At 37.2% G+C, this 24,333-nt stretch overlaps 1 protein-coding gene across 1 annotated transcript in view; it reads right to left on the bottom strand.

Moving 5' to 3' along the window:
* The window catches only part of Frk (fyn related Src family tyrosine kinase), a 104,680-nt gene that overhangs the window by 4,198 nt on the left and 76,149 nt on the right, over nucleotides 1-24,333 (bottom strand). The window contains exons 3-5 of the mRNA XM_004660648.2: nucleotides 13,383-13,546; nucleotides 11,755-11,923; nucleotides 5,915-6,073 (exon numbers count right to left, since the gene is read on the bottom strand). Coding sequence (XP_004660705.2) covers nucleotides 5,915-6,073; nucleotides 11,755-11,923; nucleotides 13,383-13,546 — 492 coding nt within the window. The remainder of the gene's footprint in view (nucleotides 1-5,914; nucleotides 6,074-11,754; nucleotides 11,924-13,382; nucleotides 13,547-24,333) is intronic.

Raw genomic sequence — 24,333 nt, 5'->3', positions numbered from 1 at the left:
AAAAGAGGCCAACAGTATGGGTGGGCAGAACAAGATAAGCCTGCAAAAAAACGGAGAAGAATCAGCCAGAATCATGAGAGAAAGAGGATGTTCTAACAAATCAAAGGTTTTGAGAAGAAGAAAATCACTATCATAGTCAAGTTTGACAAATGAACTCAGTGAGATCAATACTAGAAGGTATTTTTGGATACAAAATGAGGAGTCATTGTGACTGTGGTGATGACAAGAGCTGTTCACTTAGAAATAGTGCAGAAGTGTCTGAGGGCTGAATGGCAAAAGATGTGAAGATATGTGGGGTTTTTTTTTTTTGACAAAAACCTTTATTAAAAAAAGAAGGATGGGGCTGAGACTACATCTCAGCCCAGCCTGAGATCTTTCTTCTTATGCAGAAGGCCATAGTGTAATGCCTAGCACTGCAAAGTAGGTAATTAACTACCTAAGGACAGCAAAGGCCTAGCAAATGAAATGTCAAGTGAATGAAATGCAGGGCTAGAAGAAGCTGTGGTTGGTAAAGAATTGGGCATTTCTGGGGTGCCACTGTGCTCTAATTCTCAATATGGTTGCTTGCTTACTTACTATATATTTACTATATGTTTACATGTTAAGCTATTGTATAGGATCTATCTACATTCTGCATAGGTGCTGTCTTTTCCAATAAAAAGGGAAAGAGTTAAGAATTTTTAATGTAAAAGACTAAACAATGTATATGCATGTGTATTTTATAAGGTAGACAGCAATTTAAACATGACTAATTGCTCATAAATCATTTTGTTTCCTCATCCAGGGAACAAACAGATGGCTACACTTAAGTTGGGCCATTTCCCTAACTCTGCAAAGCACAATATGTGCAGAAATGATACACAGCCCCTAAAGTTCCAGCTCTCAAACTCTCCCTCATTTCGGTGGCTAATGTAAAGACTCATGATAGGAAGACTCCAGATCCCTGGGTCACCATGTAAAGGGCAGTCTAGTATATATTAAAATGACCAATTTTGTGTGTTGAAGTCACCACAAGCTTTGAATTGTATGTCATGGCAGCTAACATTACTATCCAGTCTAAAACATGATGTGTGTGTGAAAAGAAGCTGGTAACTGGCCAGATGCAGTAGACATATCTAAAGCAGCTGCCAAAGGGCCCTGGTTCCTGGTATGTGTGCCCTTCTGAGAGTCCCTTCTGTCAAGTTAGGTGGAAATAGTGACCCAAATTTAAGGCAGACTATGAAAAGATGATGTCACAAACCTTACAAGACTACATCATAAAAGACTGTGGGTCCATTACCCTCTGGCTCCCTGTTCTTATTTTCTCATTGGTTCAGTATAACAAAGTAAGCTGCCATATACATCAGCTGTCCAATGAGGCAGGGAACATGGGGCTGTCACCAGGCAAGAGCTGGCAAAGGAGCAACTTTCTCAATCCAACATCCCAGGAAGAACCAACTCCTATCAACACCCACATGGATAGATTTAGAAGTGGACCAACCTCCACTGAAACCTTGAGATAACAGCAGCATCTGCTGACATCTTGGCCATATCTCTAAGGGGCTCTGAGCTATAAAACCCAGAGAGCTACACCAGGATTCCTGACCACAACTACAGTGAGATAATAAATGTTTGCTGTGGAGCAATAGGCAGCCGGCACATGTTTATGTTCAGAATAACATGAGTGCAATGCATGTCATCAAAACCAGAAATCTTAGACCCACACTTCTACCTTGAATAAGTGACTTAACCTCTCATACCTCAGTTTCCTCAACTTTAGATTAAGGATGAAACTTATCTCTGAAAGTGTTAGAAAAATGAACTAAATTAATATGTGTCAGTAATTTAGGAATATATCATGTAGTAGATATTCTAGTATTTTGCTTGTTTATTATTATTTTTTTATTTATTTGCATGGGGTCATAAATGCAGAACAGTCCCTCTTGACACTGCAAATGAATGTCATATGCTTCTACTGTTTTTGCATCTGGTTTATGTGTGTGGCTTGAGAATTGAGCCCAGGCTGGCAGGCTTTGTAAGCAAATTCTTTTAACTTCTAAATCATATTCCCATCCCCCTACAGTGTTTCTCTTAAAAGAATAATAATAATAATAATATATGTCATCTTCTCCTACTATCTCATATAGTTGATTTCTAGTAAGTAACCTAAGATATTGAAAACAGTTACATGAAATATTATTTGCTATTCTCTCTTCTTTACAATATTATTTGCTATTCTCTCTTCTTTACAAGGCTTCCTCCAACTCCTGGGAGTGAATAGTAATATGTATGTTTGAGGCTGAAATTTTATACTCTCAAAAGTTATTCTGTGTTGCTTTAGATGTGACTCTTGGGCACACAAAAGCAGGGATCAACACCCATACACAGATGAAGATCAATGACTATGTAGTTACATACAGTTCCAAGATATCCCAATGGCAATAACATCCCTGTCAGTCTGGATCCATGTCCACAAACTGTCCATGAGAATAATTAGCAGCAAGCCCAACCAAACTAAATAGAATATGAGATTTATCATCTTTAAATTTCAGTAAGAAAATCCAGTCATCAATTATTCTCAATGTTGATGTTTTCTGACAGACTTACCACATTTTGAAGAAAGTTACTACAAAACAATTCATCTAAGGCTAGAGACTACAAAGATTCTTATATAGTGTGTTATTTCAAACATGACATACAATATCTAACTAACCATGTTACAGAAAATACTGGAATGTTTTCATCAGCAAGCACAATGCTGTGTAAAATTTCTTAATACCCATTTGTTCTTCTGAAAACTGAATTGTCCTAGAACCTGCCTAAAAGCACAGGTCTAACACAACCACTATATATCAAAACTGGTGCAATGTTCACAAACTTGTGACATAAAACAACTCAATTATATTCTATTACTAAAGAGCCTTTCAGCTTAGTGTTATTTATCATGATGGGCTACTTGAGAGTGGAAAATTCATTTCAAGATGATTTTATTGAGTTTACACCTCTTGGCTGGAAAGAGATTGTATGTAATAAGCATATATCCACTACTTCTGTCTGCTAAATATCCTTGACAATGAAGGCCTTAATAAAGTTACCTCTGAGAGATTAACCCAGAGGACAAGTTTCATATTTATCCATGAAGAAAATGACATCCATAAGGCAGAGAATTCCTCAATACCAGAGACGTTTTCAACCAGATCTTTTCCAGCTGAAACCAAGAGTCTCAAAATTACTCTCATTCCAAATCCCATTCTTACTAGGTTACAGATGACCTCAACTTATTTGGTCAGTCAACATACAATCAGTATGCAACCAACACTGTTCTGTCACTAAAACAAAGAGGCCTATTTTTAGGAGATACTAAAACTGAGCTAAATCAATAAATAAGTCATGCCATACAAATGGTTAATAACTAAGGAAAACAAAGCAGAAGCAAGAAAGAGGAATATGAATGATCAACAAAAAGAGATTAAATTTTAGAATCTGATGGGTGACCCAGGAGGAATTCACTAAGGTAGAAACACCTGTGTAAAGACTGTAAGGAAATAAGAAATGAGTGTGAAGATAAGTCACAGAAGGAAACTCTGGGTTGAATGAATGAATGAATGAATGAATGAATTTATGAATGCATGAAGGAAAGAAGGAAGGAAGGAAGGAAGGAAGGAAGGAAGGAAGGAAGGAAGGAAGGAAGGAAGGAAGGAAGGAAGGAAGGGAGGGAAGGGCAGAGGAAGGGAGGGAGGGAGGGAAGACAGGAAGGAGGGAGGGAGGAATGCATGCCTGGAAGATATGAAGAATGAGCAAAGAAGACCAATATTAGTGACACAGGGTGCACTGAGAGCAGGTAAAATCCTGGATATAGTTGAAGGAAAGACATTAGGATTTGACAGTTGGTTAGAAGTGGGCTGTGGTCAACAGAATGACTTCAGCATACTAAACCTGAATGTTGACATTATCAGAGGAAAGATGGCAAGAGTGACAGAACACTGAGACTATCAGATAAGTTTGGGCATGTCATTTTGCATTGTATGGGTGTCTATCTAGAATATAGGCTTGTGAACTAGAGGTGTCTTAATGGTTAAAGGTGCTTGCTTTCAATGCCTAACAGCCTGAGTTCAATTCCCCAGTACCCATGTAGAGCCAGGTGCACAAAGTGCCGCATGCATCTGGGGTTTGTCTGCAATGACAAGAGGTCCTGGCATGATAATTCCCATTCAGTGTCTCTCTCTTTCTCTCTCTCTCTCTCTCTCTCTCTCTCTCTCTCTCTCTCTCTCTCAAACAAGTAAACAAAAATAAATATTTAAAAATAATTTAGGTTTTTATGCAAAGATTTTTTCCTCCTTATGAGTGCTTGAGAGGTTTGTGCTTCTGTGTCCGGTTTGTTTGCAAGAAGAGGGCACCACAGTGGCCTCTGTCACTTCTGGTTAGAAACATTAAGGCCAGAGTGAGTTCACTACTCTCTCCTTTTCCTGCCAAGGCAATCAGGAGTAGGAAATGTCAGCCAAGTCCTTTTGTACAAAGAGATGAAGGACAATTAATATTATCTGCTTGTCATGTCTGTGAAACATCAGGGATTTGAAGACCCAGATGAGCTGCAACATGCCCCCCTTATCCAGACTGAAACAATATCCAAGTACAGAAATCAAGAAAGCAATAAAATGCAGTGACTACTTAATACATATGCCTTTAATCAACAAGAGTGGAAGAAATTTAGAATGGAATATAATTATGTTGGAAGAGGCCTGGAGAACTCTTTACACCGAGAAGTCGGAAAGATGAGGAAACACTCACCAACTGAAAAGAACCAGTAACGAGGCAAAACTATTGACCCAAGTATCTTGGAATCCAAATTGGACGAATGAAATATGTCTGATAGTCTTGAATACTTGGAAGTAACAACTGCATTGAATAATGTGGCTATAATAGGCAACATTGACAAAGCACTTTATGAGGCATGACACAGGATTGCTCTTCTGCTGTGTCCTAGGACATGGCTGGAGGAATCAGGGGCTACAGGTAGTCTTTCTGTGGTGGGGGACATGTTGGGAGGCTGCTAAAGTTGGTGACTATAGGCAAGAAAGATAAGTATGTTTCTGTTTTTAAAAGCATTTCATGGGCTATATTACATTCTCTGTTCTTCTTTTATTTTGTAACTTAGACTTATTTTGAATTAGCAGCTTTACAAGTCACCCTGAAGTCAGAGAGCACACACATCCTTCTGAAGTTTTTGTCCCACTCTTCTCACCTGCTCAAACATCCTGTCAGTCTCACTCTGGCATTGCAAGAAATTGGAGAAAATGTCTGGTTTCCAAGTATGAAGTATTCTCTTAGTAATTTATCTCAATTTTGAACATCACGTTTTAATGTTTATTATTCTATTTATTAAATGATTCATTTGCAATAACATCAAAATTTCACAATGCCTTTGTATCTTCCTTGTCTTCAGGAAGCAGAGGAATATAGCACAGTATAGTTCTGAATTTTAGGATGAAATTCTAATTTTGCCTAGCTGTGGGAGTATTTTTAAATACCAGAAAATACAACAGTAACAGATACAAACTAAAAAAAGAAACTTTGATATTCTTTCCTCCAAAGAATTATATCTCCCCAAATTCTATTCCTTAGACAATAGTGACCCATGAATAGTAATGTTCAGTTTGTTAGTCTAGGAAACATTCAAATCATCCTTTCATCAATTTAAGTACTCTGATATGCCTATTGTGAATAATATTCTCTTTTAATAAATAAACATTTGCCCTTCCTCTGAGTACACAGAACATATTCTATTAAATAGTATTTGAGTTAGTTAGTATAACAACATTTGTTCTTACAGATATACCATAGTAAATATCCTTTGGGTCAGAAAAGAGTTGCTAAATTGACACTTATGGTTTTAGCTAAATGAAATCGCTCCTCTTCTTCCTTCTATTTAGCTTACTTTGGAGATATTCTTGCAGACTTCCATGTCTCATCAACTCTGTAATAATATAAATTGGATCTTCTAATGTGCAAACAGCATAAAGCTGGATCAGCTTTGGATGTCTGAGGCTCTTCATTATCTGGGCCTCTCTCAGAAAGTCATTTGGATCCATTGAGCCTGGAACAAAAAGAAGAAGGAGGGAATCACTTTATGTTATCGAGGCATTCCTGTCCCCACAGCAGCCTGGTGGGAATCTCCAAGATTGCTTCTTGCCTTTCAGTAATGTAAGAGTAACAGAGTCACAAATCTTCACAGTTATGGAAGAACACAGTCAGTTCATCCAGGGCAACCTAATTATTAGATGGGATGCAACATCAGAAGTGTGCGGTTTATGTGCTATATGACCAGTAGGTGAAGAGCAGTGGATTCAGGTCCATAATAAAAACGAAGAGAGAGACAAAGACTGACAGCATGACTGATGAAACAAGGTGGATTCATAACTCAAAGACAAGAACATCCTATTAACATAATCCATGCTGGACATGGAATGCATAATTCCTCTAGCCAGAGCCCTTTGTTTCAGATCAAAACAGGGAGGTGCTCTGTCTTTGGTGCTGACTGTGGAACAGCCAGAAAAATACCCTAAAGCAATGACATGTTGCCATACTCAAGTGCTTTGTTCTGCAGGAACATCAGGTACAAGCCAAACAGAAAACCTTCAAGGAACACTATCAGACATTAGTGAGGATTTTTTTAATCCGCTTTAAAGAGTTAACATAAAACCCATATTCAACATTTTCTCTTTCCACTTCCACAGCCTGAGAACTTTGACCAACTAACAAGAGAGATGGTATTGGAGCCTCATTTGAGAATCTTCTAGAGTTAAGCTGTATTAAAATAGCTCAATTTTAATATCATGCAATGTGCAAAATGGTTAATATCAAATACTTGGAGTTTACATTTCATCAATAACTTAAAGATGTATTTCTTGGGGCTGGAGAGATGGCTCAGCAGATAAAGGTACTTGCTTGCAAAGCTCAATAGTGCAGGTTTGATTTCCCAGTACCTAAGGAAAGCCATATGCAAAAAGTGGCACATGCATCTGGAGTTCGTTTGCAGTGGTGAGACCCTGACATGCCCATTCTCTCTTTCTCCCTCTCCCTCTCTCTCTCCCCTGTTCTCTCTCTTTCTCTATCCTTGCAAATAAATAAAATATTTTCTAAAATGAATGTCTTTTTCTTTTTTACATGGTGCTCCAGAAGTATTAGGTAATTGAAATATTGGCAGTTCACATTTTAGCATGAACTCCTGATTGTACAAATATTCCATTGGTAGTAACAGACACCTTTCCATCCATCATCTGTTCCATGCCAGAGACACAGTTGACATTTGAACCCAGGAATGGATAGCTTTGATGGTATCAGGGAAACAATGTCACTCACTGTCAATCAATAAACATTACATGTGACCCACAGATTAAATCAGGCACTTTCACCCTCAGTCCAATCAAAGTGATTCTGAACGAACCTCCTGCGACAAACTCCCTGTATTTAAGTAAACACACCTCTCAGAACTTCAAGATAATCATAGTGCCTGGCATATTTAGGCTCAATGGCTGCAAACTACTACTGCTGTTGTTTTTATTACTTTTCATACTTTTGCAAGGACTAAACAGACCAACTGTAAGTATTTTTAAATATTTAATTTATTTATTTGAGAGAAAGAGGGAGAGAAGGAAGCAGAAAGAGAGAATGAGAATGACACGCCAGGGCCTCTAGCCACTGAGAATGAAGTCCAGGTGTATGCGCTACCTTGTGCTTCTGGCTTACATGGGCACTGGGGAATCAAACTTGGGTCCTTAACTTTTGCTGGCAAGTGCTTTAACTGCTAAGCCATCCCTCCAGCCCAGTAAGTATTATTTCACTAAGTGGGGAGGAAAAGAGGTAAGGTCTTAAGAGGATAAACACTGAGACTGTCCCATTTCCAACTGCATTTGTTTCTGAGCTCCCTCAATTCCAACACTACTTATTGGTATATTATAGAAAATCAGGATTAAAATTTAGAGTCATTGTACAAAAAATGTAGCTGGGGATAACAGACCATAATAAATCAGCATTTTCTTGGTAGTTATACATAACTAGCCTATGTTTAAATATAGATAACAATATGAGCTTCACATGAAAAAAACATCTGGGCTGGAGAGATTGTTCAGTGGTTAAGGTACTGGCAGGTAAAGCCTAACAACTCAGGTTTGATTCCCCAGTACCCATGTAAAGCCAGATGCACAAAGTGCAGTGGCAGGAGGCCCTATAGCACCTATTCTTTCTCCCTTTCTCTCTCTCTCTCTCTCTCTCTCTCTCTCTCTCTTTCCCTTCCTCCCTCTTTCTCTCTGTCTCTCAAATAAATAAATAAAAATATTTTTTTAAATATGTCTCATGAAGCTTCTAATGATAATAGCAATTATGATTACAATTCAGACAATTTATTCTGCATACATAAACCATTCCCAAATCAGACTATCAACAAGCACCAAAATACTGTTATACCAGAAACCTTGCATATGAGGGCTGCTCGCAGCACCCCTCTGTGGCTGTCCTAATGGCTGACCAGCTGCAGAGCAAGGGAGCCCAAGTTTCAACTCAGCTAGCAGAGCAACATTAATTATTAATTTTTGCCTGTCAACACTGCCGTGTGAGTTGATTTGAGGCTCATCTTTATTGTGTGCTAGTCTGCTAGGCAATAAATAGCTGCTAAGATTGATTAATGGCCCCAGTAAAGTGAGGACATTTAACCAATCACCAAAGCTGTTTGCTGCTATTACACTGTAAATCAATAATAATTATTCCTGTTGTAGAGCAAATTATTGTGATTTTTTTATATAAAAAATGTGATTTTTTTTGTCCTGTTTTGACCTCCAGAAGGCCTTCCTTAGAAAGCAATTTTAGGAAGGAGAGCTTGCTATATATTTTGGGGGAAGAACTGATTAGATGAACAATAAAGTTTCGTATCAGTTGTCAACAGGATTATGATGTAAAAGTGGGCACACATGATGATTGTGAAAATCTCAGGTGCTAGAAGACACTGGCCTTGCTGGCAGTAGTCAGGTGGTATCTGGTCATACAAGTGTCTCTATCACGTCATTTGGTAGATGTAGATGCTAAAACAATCTTCTGCATGTGTAAGTTTGCACCAGAATGGTGTATCTGTCTGCACCATTGAAAGCTAATGCTTAGTAAGAACTCACTGTATAATTTTTCTGCCACTGACTCAATTGTCTTCATAAAACTTTTCAAAGTAGACTCTATTATGATGACCACATCCAGATGAGAAGTTTCAGAGAGCTTATTAAACTGCCCAAAGGCACAAAGAGACAAGGATGAGTTTGATGTCAGATTTACCTTACCTCAAATTTTCGGTTCTCCACTGTTAACTATAAAAACCCAACATTTTCAGTTCATAGAATGCTTAGTGTCTGACACTAGAAGCCTCAAGTTTGGCCAGATAGACCAAATGACTGAACGAGTGCAATAGTGGCATGTCTGCTCTGAGGGAAAACCATCTGCTCTCTAATTGGACTGCAAGCCTGCTCTATGGGAGGGAATACATGGCTGGTACTGAAAACCTAATCAAAAGCCTATGACAGGGGAGGTATGAGACTTAGGGGCATAAAGCCTGCTCTTGTCTGGATAAATGCACATATTACTCTCTCACCAAAAATGCCCTGAAATCACTATACTTAATGTTCCTACTCATATATTAATGCTACTCTTAATTCTGGTTAGAGAAGTTTCTCGTTTCAGATGGCGATGACCACTGGGATGACCCAAAAGACAACATAGTGCCGAGAAGAAGAGACAGAGGAGTGCCTGGCACTGAAACATCTCACACCTCCAAAGCTCATGGTCCATTGAGAAAGAAGTGGCAGAAAGAATATAAGAGCCAAAGGAAGGGTACCACTCCTTACATAAAACTGTCTAGACAGAATTTGGCCTCGATATCCAAGACCTCGCAGTGCCTAGCAATACCTACACAGGACCCTCATAATAGGAGAAAAAGATGATGATATCAAATTAAAAGAGAGGCTAATGATAAAAGAGGGGGGGATATGACAGAGAGCAAAGTTATGAAGGGGAAGGTGGGGAAGAGGAGGGAAATACCATGGTTTGTTGTTTGTAAGTATAGAAGTTGTCAATCAAATATATTTTATATATAAAAAAGGTTACAGAAAATAATAAGAAAAGGCATATTTTTATTTTATTCTTAGTCACAATTACTTTCTGAGTAGATATAAGGAGGATCTAAGCAGATCCTGCACAATGTTTTAGATCTTGGCATCAGACTGAGAGATGCTGCCCTCATGCCCTGCTCTATACTGACTTTGGAGTGTTTGTTTGCATTTGATCATAGTAATCATCAAATTGTAGCTTCACAAACATATGTCAGAAAAAGTAATAATCTAAAGCTGAAACTTCCAACTATTTTTTTTTTACTATTTAAATGTAGAAACTGTGTGCTGCATTCCAGATGTCATCTCCAGTATCCCTCAGCTCCTCTTTGAACTCCCTCAATACCTCAGTGTGCATTTGCACTCAATTTGGGAACCACAGTGCTACACTGCTATCCAAGAAATACCAAATGTTCATATCCTATCACCAGGACTCATTCCAAACCTCTAAGTACTCTTTGCTAAGGAAAATAATGAAGTTCCTACAGAACTGTGTAGTCTAGCTGTGCTTATGATTCTTATCTATGATGTTAGAGACAGCTTGAGGATGCATAGCCTCATGTTGCACTTTTATAGAATTCCATTTCCATCCGTGGGGCATGATGCAATAGTGACATGTGGGTTAATTCTCAGCCTTGTCTTTTAATAACTTTGTAATAATAAAAATAATGCATTTTATTGGTCACTTACTATGAACCAAGCATTCTGCAAAACATTCCTGCTAATGACCCCATTTAATTTTTGTCATAATCTTGTTATATTGACCTTTCCATATTCCCATTTTACAGATGATAAACCTGAAGCCTAGAAGTGGCAGTTCAAAACTTGCTCAGCATTATATGAACAGTAAGCCTTAGGGAAGTACTTAACCTCTCTAACTTCTCTACCCCACTGAAAATTGATCTTGGTATACTTTTACTTGCCACTACAGAGAAAAGGAAGGTGGAAGAGTGACTAGTACCCACATTCTCAAACCTACTGGATGGACCATTTCATCTTTAGTCATGTATAATTAGTATTTACTAAAAGTTATTCCTTGCATAATACCAATGACATCAGCTCTTAAATTATCTCAGACATTAAATTTTAACAAAGGTTAGGAATAAAAGGGAAGAAGAAAAAACATGAGAAGATTGAACCCTAACTTTTGAGAAGAAATTCATTGTTGGGATCTTATATTGGGGACATTTTAAGCAGACCTGGGATATCTGCTCTTGTCTTCATATTTTAAAGCTTTTCCATAGGTATTTTAAAGTTAGAATTATGTCCCATGATCCCTTGGGCATTTACAATTTCAAATTATGCTCATAAAAGTCAATGTATGTGGGATTCTGGTTTCTGGATCTTTTTCTCCAAGGAGGAATCTGTGTTCTTCTGCCTCTTACTTTCACTTTAAATCAACCTTACTCTGCTTAAAAAAGAAAACAAACACCACCAACATACCTTTAATCTCAGCACTCAGAAGGCAGAAGTAGGAGGATCACTGTGAGTTCAAGGCCACCCAGGGACTATATATGAACTCCAGGTCAGCCTGGGCTAGAGAAAACCCTACCTCAAAACACCAAAGCCAAACCAAAACAACAATAACAACAACAACAAAATGCATGTCATTTATCCTTTGATATTCTCATACCTGGTTTTAATGTTTTCACAGCTACTGGAGTGGTATTGTTCCAAAGGCCTTCCCATACTTCTCCAAACTGACCAGATCCCAGTCGCTTCAGAAGCTGTATGGAGTTGCGGTCTATCTCCCACTGGTCCACAGTTTTATATGACAAATCAAAGGGAGCTGGGACTTGGGTCTGTTTCACAGAAACAATAGTAATAATTGTAAAAACAGAAGGTACATATAACTTTGGGGTTGGGAGCAACCGTGTTTTAAAGGAAAGTGTAGATTTTTAAAAACAAAATATTGAAAATTATATTCTAACTACTTTATGGTGACAATTGTGGAAGCATACAGGTGCTTTTAACTCAAACCAATCTTCTCCCAAGCCCCGTACCCCAACGTTAATCCATCCCATCTGCACCCAGCGCCATCTTCACACATCTGCCTTGACTTCTCTGTATCTTGGCTTAGCTAGACCCTCTCAGTGTCAAAATTCAACTTAAACACCACTTCATTCATATACTTTTTTGCTACAGTATTAATTATATACCTACTATATTTTTGCAAAATAAAATTATACTTTCAAATTAATTTCTTTGTTCATTCACTAATTTACTTTAAGTTAGAAGTAACTTTTAAGCATGAGCTAGGTGCTAATCAGTCAACGAAATGTACAAGGGCCCTGAACTCCTACAGATCTGTAATGGTTAATTTTTATTGATGTTTATAATTGGATTAAGAAGCACCTAGGGAATTAGTGAAACAAACTTTTCATTGTGTCTGTGGAAGCATTTTAAGATATAGTTAAGTCTACAAGTGCTGACATAATCGTAGGATTAACCCTTGATGCACGCCTAACATCCTGGCATTTTTGGGAGTCGAATAAAGGTAAGAATGGAATCTCTTTGGAGATCATTGAGGAGGCCTCCTTGGCACTATAACTTACCCTAACTCCTTCTTTGCTTGCCCTTTTACTCTACTTCCTGTCCACCATGAGGTGAAAAACTTCTTCCACAACACACTCCTACTGCTGCCACCGCAATATTCAACCCAAGCTCATGGAACTGAGTCACCACGGACAGAGCCTCTGAAGCCTTGAGCCAATGCCAAGCTTTCCTTCTGTTCTTGATTTAGACTTAGCAACACTATGACTAGGGAGGCCCACAGCCAACATTGCTATTGTGTATAATATCTCTTTACAACTATTAAAGTAGCATCCAAAATTAGTAAATGAATGAGCATATCTCTTGAAAAAAAAAAAAGGTACATAAAAAATGAGCATGGGGTGGAGGGATCATTGGTTAAAGATGCTTGTTCACAAAGCCTGACAGCTCTGGGAGTGATTCCCCAGTACCCACAGAAATCCAGATGCACAAAGTGGCACATGTGTCTGGAGTTCATTTGTAGGGGCAGGAGACCCTGGTATGCCCAAAATATAGCTCTCTCTTGCTCTCTCCCTCAAATAATAAATAGAATAAAATAAATAAGCATGAGACAGGATTCACCCATGGGCCATAATTTTTCTAATCCTGCTTTAATGCACCAAATAGAACATTTGTGTTCTGAACTGACGTCACATGACAAATAATTGAATATCTGAGTGGAAATCATTAGATTTAAGGACAAATGAACATAGTTCGAGAACATTTCACCTTTAAGCACGGCTTTTCCAGCTTGACACATAAGCCATCACTCGTTGTGGTATAGTAACTCACAAATTCACTCAATGTTGCAAATGTTTTTCTCCGGGCAAGGAAAAAGCCTCCCTCATCCAGTCTTCTGATTCTGTAGTGTTTCACAACTCCTTCATCTAAAACTGGAACCCAAAATAAATCCTGTCAACAAACTTATTGCCAAAGTCAAACATTTATTCATTTTATTGTAATGTGTAAATGTGTGAATTGAAATTTTTATAAACTACTATGTATTTTTTAACCTTGTCTCAGAAAACATTAAGTACATTTACAAAGGATGCATACCAAAACTGTAGGGGGGGGGGTGCAGAAATCACACTGAAGGAAACACAACAAAAGTTATTACCACTGTAAACATTCCATCCTTGGAAACCCATATACGTCATTAAAACAAGCCATAAAATGAACTGTCATTTTAGCAATGCAAAGAAGAAAACCTTGACAGTTTCAGAAATCAAAGTGCATGTAAGACAAAATCATAAAGGTGTTAAAAGCAGTTCAATTCTTCCTTGTGATTTCTCCCATGAAGTCCAAAAATGTGGAGATTGAAATAAAGTAAAAGGAATCGTCAGAACTATGTTACAATATTACAAGGAATTCAAGAGGGCCGGGCTGTTCATCATGTCCTGCTTCTGTGTGAGCTACCAATGGAGAGTCCTGGTACAGTTCAAAAGGAGCAATTCCACAGGGCCTGAGATGACGCAGTTTACATGTGCCACTTCTGCAATATTGCTTAACGCAGGGGCTAGTCTTACATCTACAGGGATAAACGGCATTACTTTTAAGTAGTCTGACTTATACTTTGGCCTATCTTTTGTTAGCAGCCATCCCACTGTTCCCCAAGATTCCTTGCTCCTCTAAGTACATCTGATGCAACCCTTCTGGAGCTGAATAATACCCGATCAGAGCAATAAAAATGTCTGCATATGGGATGTGCATTGGGGCTCCGGGGATATATAGTCTTGTTACTGATTTTTTTTTCTTTTGCTTTTTATTTTTATTTCTACTAGTGGAAGTTTTAAACTATTGACATAATCTTTGTGTCCAGCTGGAAGCAAATGTACTTAATAAGAGAAACAAAGGCATTCTTGATTTAGAAAGTACAGTTAAGTCCCTGGAGCCAGCCATGTCTGGCTTTTTAACCTCAAATGTGGGTTGTTTTGGGCTGAAATTAGTTTTGAGTTAAGTCTTCTGCACTTGCATTCAAAATATGGACTGATGTGGGCCTGAGGAGATGGCTCAGTTGTTAAAAAGGACTTGCTGCTTAAGCATGAGGGCCTCTTGGAATAGTGTCACCATGTTTGACTCCCCAGAACCTATGCAAAAATTTGAGCATGGCCACACACTTCTGTAACCCCGCTCTGAAGTGTGCAGACCAGAGAACTGCTGGGGCTCATGACAGCCAGCTGCTTCAAGTGGAGGGAAAAACCCTGTCTCAAAGAAATATGTGGATGAGTAACAAAGAAAGGACACTCAATGTTCTCCACTGTCCTCTGCACACAGGTACATAGGGCATGCACATCTACACACTCATGTGCATGAACCACACATCACATACATTATACAACACACATACTGTACACATATACAAAACAAGAAAAATATGCTGACTTTGACTAATACAATTCTTAGTACTCATTTAGTTGACAAAGACACTATTAGCCACTGAACAGCACCAACCATAAATATAGTTATTCTTACTACTTTCTAAGTATAAAAGTTTATGTGCTTCAAATAAGTCAAGATGCAGTAATGTTCCCATGAAAGGAAAGACCAATAAGACATGCCTAATTCCACCACAGATGCATGGAATAGCAAAAACAAGATTTTCTTCAGGAAACAACTAGCACATACCAGATTAGCTACAATGAAATATAAGACTATATCTGATGTTGGCAAGGAAGTGAGATACCTACTCCTGTACAATTGATGAAAGTGCAATTTTACAACCACTTTGGAAAACTATTTGTCATTGCCTATTAAAGTTAAAAGAGTCAGGTTAATTCTACCCCTAAGCATAACACCAATAAAACTCCATAATATTTTATTGACTTTATAGAATATAATTACGTAATTAGTGGTAATTGCACATGACATGAGTGAGTCTCACAGACAAAAAAAGGAAAACCAGTGATACAAGGAGTCAGGCTATGCTGTGCACATAAGATGTCAGCAATATTCTTCTATACCTTGGAGTTGGGTATGATGCATTCACTCTGTGAACACCCATCAGACTCAATTCTTAAGGATTATGTACTTTTACTATGCGCATCACACATCCATTGAAACAAGTACTAAAAACAAGTGGTTATCTACTCCTAGTAAGTCCTCCTACTGTTACATCCTGGTGAATTCTGACCTGTTTTAAGTCTAGAAATTTAAAGTAAATGTGACCTAATTTTCGCCTTGAAGACAAAAAACATTAATGGTAAGCAAATAAATGTCCCTATGAACATTGTGGGAAATGTAGTTATAAAAATCTTTGCTGGGCTGGAGAGAAGGCTTAGTGGTTAAGGTACTAGCCTTGCCAGTGAAGCCTAAGGACCCATGTTCAACTCTCCAGATCCCACGTAAGCCAGATGCACAAGGTAACACAAGGGCACAAGGTAACTGCCAAGTAAGCAAGGTTGCACATGCGCAAAAGATGGTGCACACATCTCAAGTTCAATTGCAGTGGCTGGAAGCCCTGGTGTGCCAATTCGTTTTCTCTCTCTTTCTCACTCTCTCTCTCATAACAATAAATTAATTAATTAAAAGTTTTTAAAAAATGCTAAATGACTCAATGAGTTGATATGTGATATAGATGGGTATTGTTTCAAGCCAGAAAAAAAAATGTAGGAATAAAAATAAAACAAAATAAAAGCTACACAATGCAATACTAAATTTGAAGGTAGCTTTTCCTTAGGAACATTAACAACCCAACCAATACAGCAGATCAACACAACTAAGAATATAGTCACATGCCTTTCATTTCCTTCTTACCACACTTTAGTTTGTAGTCAGTGCAGATGGCACTCCTACCCCTAGATTAAAACCTCTGGAAGTTTCTCTGCTCATGTTCATTCATCAGAAATTCCTACCTTCATTCAAAATCCTAAACATAGTCTCAATTCAAACTTAAAATACCTAGTGAAAGATATGAACCAAAATACTCCATTCCTAGGTTAAACATTCAATTTTCTCCCCCTCCCACAGGCCAAACCTGCATCAAGCTCAAAGGCAGCTGTATAAAAGCTAGGTCAATGGAAACCTTTCTGTGCCTAGCTGTCCACCACCATCCCCTGCCAGTTGATGAGTTATGAGTGACCAAAACAGAAGCAGGCATAAAAGAAGTTGCAACCTGCCAAAGTGCACTTAGGTGCCATCAAGGTTAGTGGGTGTTACATTTGAGCCTGCTGGCTCATCTCTCCTACACCTGCAAGTTTTTGTGAATTTTTGCATCACCCCTAGGGTTCCCACTTCCTGAATCCTATAGGCTGTCAGCCACATTTTCTTCCTAAAGATCACACTCCCCTGGGAGAAGCCCACTTAGGGGGAAATACAACTTCTCCAGATTATGTATCTAGAGTCTGCTAAGCACAGTCACTCTGGAAGGGGGCACACTTGTTTCTCAGGAAACAAGGTAGTCCTTGTTTCCCAACTGATTATATGAGAAGAGGCTCTTCAATCCCATTGCCTCAGCCTCTGTTAGCTCTTCGGCCTGCACTGGGTATGTGTTTTGAATTCCCAACTGTACAGAGAAGAGAGAAGCTCTCTGAGTAGACCTCCTGAAGCTTCCTGTCACTATATAAGGCCCCACTCCTCACAGTGGAAAGAAGAAACTCATAGTGTGTCCATGGCTTTCTTCCCAGTCAAAATGTCCTCTCCAAATTGTTCCTTCCTTCCATTCAGTGTACCTTCAAAACATCATCACAAGCTAAGGAACTCAAGAGTAGTAGAATTACCTATCTTTGACCAATCCCTTTGTAAACTGTGGCCATAGAGATCTGGCTTGGGAATTTTATTTCTGTTTTATTTGATAGTGTTCAGTCAAATATTCCATTTTAAACATTCAGTTGCCATTGCATTTATTAAACCAACCACTATGATAAGCAATGTTTTACATGATCCTGGATCTTTTTAACATTTATGTTAGATAGGCACACTTAAGCCCATTTTGTGACTCATACAATTGAGGAGGTGACACAGTTTTGATTCAGACTTGGGACCGTGGCTCAAAGATTCTCTATAGTGAATGAGTTTCAGATAGTAGATCCACTTGTCCAAGTTTATAACAAAATTATAACAAATCATAACAAAACTGTCTGCATATGGAAAAACTTTTACTTTGGCTGTTGTTAAAATACAGAGGTCAAGAGTACATTTAGCTCTTCTAAAAAAATACCACTTTCTTGATTTTTTTTTATGGTACTTTATTTGCACGTGTGTCAGATTATCTTGCCACTGCAAACAAACACCAGATGACTGAGTCACTGTTTACATCCAGCTTACATGGGTACCTTGGGAATTGAACCTGGGCCTGTAGACTTTGTAGTCAAGAACATTTACTCACTGAGCAATATCCCCCAACATCCTCTTAAATTATAATTTTTAAGTGTGGGGAACTCATTCATATGTCCTGAACTAAGTTACCAATGACATTGACTAAGTCTCTGAGTCAAGGTTAATTGCTTTCTGTCATCCCCAAGTAGAAGACTTTTGTTAAGATAGAAAGCTTATTATAGACTGCTGTATATGAATTAAAAGACTAACAAAAAGTTAAGGAGAGAGCTATAAACATGTCAGATCCAATTCACTTTTCCACAATGTAATATATAAAATTAGAAATAGAAGCATACCAAAATATAAAGTATACTTGCAATTTATATAAATTATTGGCCAGAAAATTTAAGCTTTTTAGCTATCAAAAAGTACATACATTGTAGCTGATTTCTAGCAAGCCAATAGGTCTATAATTGGAAATGAAAAACAATTTTTAATCTTCTTCCTTTTCAAAGAAAAAAGTCCATCTTTTGGTTCCAAAATGAAGTGGACTATGAGTAAATTAAGTGTAAATTTATAGATTTCTGTTTAATTGACCACAAAAGACCTAATAAACTCCAAATTACAGATGTAAGTCAATACATGAATAAAGGGTTAAAATGCTTCTTCTCATTTTCATAATAAGGAATTAAAAATGCAATGATTGATATAGCACTGGCTACTGCTATTGATTAAAAAGAAAGCCTAAACAGATGTTCACCACATCTTGGTAGATAGATATTTAAAGTATCAACTATAGTTTGGCACTACAACTCAAATTTTCAAACATAAGAAGAATAATTTTATTTCAGGTTGGAGAGATGGCTTAGTGGTTAAGGTGCTTGCTTGCAAAGACTAAGAACCCAGGTTCAATACCCCAGCACCCACATAAGCCAGATGCACAAATTGATGCATGCATATGAGCTTGTTTACAGTGACTAGAGGCCCCTGGTGCACCCATTCTCTCTATCTCTCTCTTCTTCAAGGCCACCCTGAGACTGCATAGTGAATTCCAGGTCAGCCTGGGCTACAACGAGACCCTACCTTGAAAGAAAAAAAAAAAAAAAACTAGGGAATGATGATTTTACTATCCCTTTTGTGGTTTCTTATGATTTTTATTCAAATCCTATAACTTATAAGTGAATAATAATGTTTGTGCCATTGTTGATATGAATTGCTAAGAGTACAGATTATTTAAGCATTTTAGTAGCTCAACTACAAAATATAAATATAAGGCTAACTATAAAATATAATGGTATCATCCATCAAAAAAGTCAGTAAATCATGATTGAACTAAGTGAGTATAGCTTCTTTGTTTCCTATCATTTAGACTGTTTGACCTAGGGAGGAAATGTTTCACCTGTCAACTGATTAATGTACCAGAACATGTCTAACAATTTTTTATTACAGATACAGGTAATCATGTATAAGGAGTTCTGTAAATGTTTGTTAACTGTTTAAAGAGTACTTCTGGCTTTAAATATAACTTCTGTATGGACTACAGTTTCCCCCATCATCCCCGGGGCAACTGGCTCAGGGACAGGGACAATATTTGTAATTTTGTTAGGGCCATAGGATTCAGTCTCATTTGCACAACATAACTTCATTTATGTGAAACTGGTTACAGGGAGAGAACCACAGCTTTCTTCTAACAATGGGGTTTTTATTTTACCCAATAACAGATAAAAGAAAGGAGTCTGTCTTTTCTTAAAGGAATGCTATCAGGTATTATCATAAGCAGTTTCAAAAAAATTCTGTCCCAATTCTACCAAATTGTTAGCATAGTATATTAACATATGCAATGAACATTGCATACTAACATAGTAAGCTAACATACAATATTTACTTATTAAATAATTATGAAAGCCAAAATATTCCAATTTTTTTTTGAAAGATGGAAGCTCTAGAAACTACCCATGTAACACAACATAGAGTCAGAGGCTCTGTCTGAAAGATACAACATGCCTAGTCATGTCAATGAAAAATATCAGCATTAAGAAATAGTTGGGTATTTTATAGGAAAACAAATGGCTGGTTGAGCAAATTCTCATTTTTCTGTATGTCTTTTGGCATTATCTGGACATAGCTTTATTCCTACTGGCTGATAATAATCAGTTCCTATACTGAGTAAAACAATATAACTTCCTTGATTGAGCAAAGATTGAAAATCAAGAACTCTCTGCCCTAATCTAATTCTGCCAGTGTTTTGTTCTTTGACCTTAGGCAAGAAATTTCATTTCAGCTTCCTTATCTAGAAAATAGGAATAATGATCTTATCTATGTACCCCTATAGGGATCCTTTGAGTGTCATTGTTAACAAAGAATGATAGATATTTGTAATGTGCAATTTGTACTATATTACAATATCAGTATTATCAAATAGCCTTGTCAACAAAAGAGAGACACTTCTCAAGTAACATTTTCTACTCTTTGCACAATAGTAACATAACATACCAAGCAGAAGAAATTGCTACTAATTCTAGGTGACAGAACCCTGCACTTATAAACTCCTGTTTATTTGGCTTGTCTTGAGAAGTCTTTTCAAAACTATGTCAAAGATAATCTTAATGACTCTGCCTATATCTTTTCCTCAGACTTTATGCTGGTGCTTTTACACCAATGAACAAATAATATATATTTGAGATATTATGTCTTTTCTCTCATTAAAACAGAATTCAAAACACTCATTTTATACTTAATTCTTATTCTTTACCAAACAGACTAGACTTGTGAGTAATTTTGAAAACATAAAGCATATCTGTCTTAAAATATTGAAAATAGCTTCATGGAACAGAATTGTTTCTCTCTTGTGGAGAAAAATATATATTCACTACAGCCGTTGACTTGTATTTTGCATACAACTCAACCAGTGGGTATTTCAAGGGATCTTGTTCCCAGCCAGGCATTTTCAATGTGTTGTGGACAATGGTCAGTTAACTTTTACTGTTAAAATAGAGTTAGATGATGATTCATTAAGAAAATGTTTGGTTTAGTTCACTCAAAAAAGCTTACTAAGAAACTAATTTAAAGATAGAGCTGATCACTCCCATACTCTGGAGACATTCAAGATCATTACTGGTCCAAAGCCCAGTCAAAGTTATTTATATCAGAGACAACTTAATTAGTAACCTCTACAAGCAAAAAATTAGGCATTTCTTCATGGGCAAGGATCACACAGCTATTCAAATACTGATCACATTTTTTTTTTGAGAGAGAAAAATGTTGATCTTACCTTTATGACCCCTAATGACCAAACTCCTTATAGAAATAGAAAATTTTTCCTCAATTTCTAGATCCTCAATTTAATTCAATTTTGTTTACTCCTAAATTTTTATAAGAGAATGTCAGTATTATTGTTTGTATATCTGCTATCTAAAACAGGTAAAGATCTTTTTAAATAGCAATTGATAATTGAAACATTCAATATTTGGGGGCTAGTTTCAGTGAAAATTATCTGTCACATGCAACTAAAATCATTTCACTAGGTTAAGATAAAATGTCACATAACAGCCCCATCTTCTACTTTTCAAAATTTGCCCTAAGTAAATACTTCAAACATTTACAAGCATCTATTTAGTTTTATCTCTGTCTTATTTCAGAAAGGTTTACATAAATTACCAAATATCTCAAAATAAAATAAAATTTAAAATACATGTGTTGGGACTGGTATTGGTGCTTAGTGGCAGAATGCCTGCCTAGCATGCATTGGTCCTGGGCTCAATCTTTAGCACCCAAAGAAATGAACTGAAAAACAGATACTGGAATGTTGTGATATAAAAATAAATTAAATAGTTAGCTAAAGGAAACGGGACAAAAGAAAAGGAAACGATATGCTAACTCTAGGAACTAAGCTAACATGGTGAAATGTGAACGAAAGACTTGACTTTGTGCCTGTTCAGCAGCTTACAGTAAAGACAGAAACACATTCAGTACATTAAAAAAATCAACAATTAGTCCAATACCAATGCACACATACACAGAAAGAGAGAGAGGGGGAGGAGGGGGCTATGTATTTCTGGTAGTAAAATGAGAGAGACATTTCTCAAACTGATTCTCATAAAGAAAACACAGAAAATATAATGATATAATCAAAAACACTGTTAATAGTAAATATAGCAACACACTGTAATGGATTGATTCTTACAACATTCATTCTCATTTACTAACTTCCAACTAAAAATTCAATAAAAGCAGAAGTTAATCACCCCAACAAAGAAAAGCAATATATATAGGGATGTTCACTACAGCAATTTTATGAGATTGAATGACTATTGAATTATAAATTGTAGTAAATCTGAGGATTGAGACTTAATTCTTACAACTATCTAACTTCAAAAACTATCTAGCAATAAGGCAGTACACATAGGATATTAAGTGAAATAAGTAGGATATAAAATTAAGAGAACATTATAATTGTGAAATGGGATTGCATCCAGTAATTCACGTGTCCCGGAGCCTTTACTGCTAAAGGAATTCAGCTGAGGTTCCTCATGGAAACCTTAATTGTGTCTGGACAGAGGTGACTAAATTTTCCACGACATAGATAACCGACCAACTTGCAGCTTTGTGGGTCTTTATGGCTTTCCAGGCCAGTTACAATAAAGGCACACACCTTTAAAATGGAAATGTAAAATGACATTTCTAACTATTTCAGAGGAACAACATAAAAACTAACCACCTAAAGACAATGTCTGTAGATTTGGCTCAAAATATTATCTAGTGTGATATATGACATTCTTTTCATAAAGAAATTATGAAACTTGTTTCTCTTTTAATACTAAAAATTATAATCAACCTTGTTTTTCAGATGCCGGTTAGTAAGAAGCATGATGGTTTTCCCTTATTGATCTATATGCTGGAGAATCTCCAGCTGAGGTAACTTCTAAATTATCATAATTGTCTTCCTTTAGAGATGCAGTAAGATCTAACTCTCAGTTGTTTTGTTTTGCCACTGATTTTGTCTTTTTTAATCTTCAGCTGTATTTCATTTGTTTCAGTGTTCTAAGCCAACTTAAACTCTTCCATAGCTGTAAATAAACGCATGTACAAGGTAAGTGATAAACAACTGATTTCCTGCACTTATTGAACATGAGGAATTTCTTCTGGGACTACAGGCAGGAAATGCCATACTAAGCAACATTTCTAATAAAGTGAACTGCCCAACAATTAAGTTAGTTGGTTCTCAATATGAAGTATTCCCTTAAATTAAAGCACAATTTAAATTAGACATTTTTGACATTTCTGTTAGAGGAAAAAAAAAAAAAAAAACAAGGAAAAGAGAACATGATATGTGACATATAAGAAATTTATAACATGACTTATTGGATGTTTTTAAATTAGCTGTTGAGGAAAATGAAGCACAGAGGTTTCAAGTAATCTGTTAGTTTTTGGTAGAACTGTGGTCCAAGTGCAGCCTTGCAGAGTCACCTACATGTGTCAGAAAGGGGGCAAAGGGAATGTTCTTTTTTTTTTTTTTTTAACTTATTTATTTGAGAGAAACAGAGAGAGAAAGAGGCAGAGAGCAAGAGAGAGAATGGGCGTGCCAGGGCTTCCAGCCACTGCAACGAACTCCAGACGCATGCATCCCCTTGTGCATCTGGCTAACGTGGGTCCTGGGGAATCGAGCCTCGAACCAGGGTCCTTAGGTTTCACAGGCAAGCGCTTAACCGCTAAGCCATCTCTCCAGCCTGAAGGGAATGTTCTTGCTGAGCATCGATGACAACCTATGTTCTAATTCCCAGAACCCACATAAAGCAGAAAGGGGTAGCAACTGACTTATATAAGCCCAGCCCTCCTACAACAAACTAGAAGGCAGAAACAGGAGAATTCTGGAAGCTCCAAGGCCAGCCAGCTTGGTATACGTAATAATTCACAAGAGACTCTGACTTAAGCAAGGTACAAGGTGAGGACCAACACTCAGATATGTCCTCTGACCTCTACACCCACATGCATCATGGCACACACATGCTCATGCTCATATTCACACATAGGAATGCATATAAACATTTCACATACAAATAAAAATAAAAACATTTGTAAAGAACAAATGTTCAAATCAGGAATTCTAGACTCCTTGAGACATTTGTTACTTGTTTTCTAATCGAAGGAAAAGATGGGATAATTTATCAATTCCTAAGAAGGGTGTTATAACATATTACAAAACTTTCTCAGTATCATTCAAAACTCTTTTAGAACTCTCCACCTTCTCCATGATGGTGAACTTAGGTAATTCTTAATCCTCTTTTCCTCATTAAATTATGATGGGCTGCTTTATTACAAGATCAGAAACATGCCAATGACCATGGACTGACACCTCTAAAACCATGAGTCAAAGTACGTCTTTCCTCCTTTAAGTTGCTTTTCTTAAGGTATTTTGTTACAGCGATAG

This window comes from Jaculus jaculus, chromosome 7, assembly GCF_020740685.1.
Source record: "Jaculus jaculus isolate mJacJac1 chromosome 7, mJacJac1.mat.Y.cur, whole genome shotgun sequence".
NCBI lineage: Eukaryota > Metazoa > Chordata > Mammalia > Rodentia > Dipodidae > Jaculus > Jaculus jaculus.
Note: the sequence above shows the minus strand (reverse complement) of the source record. Positions and strands in the feature narration are given on the sequence as shown.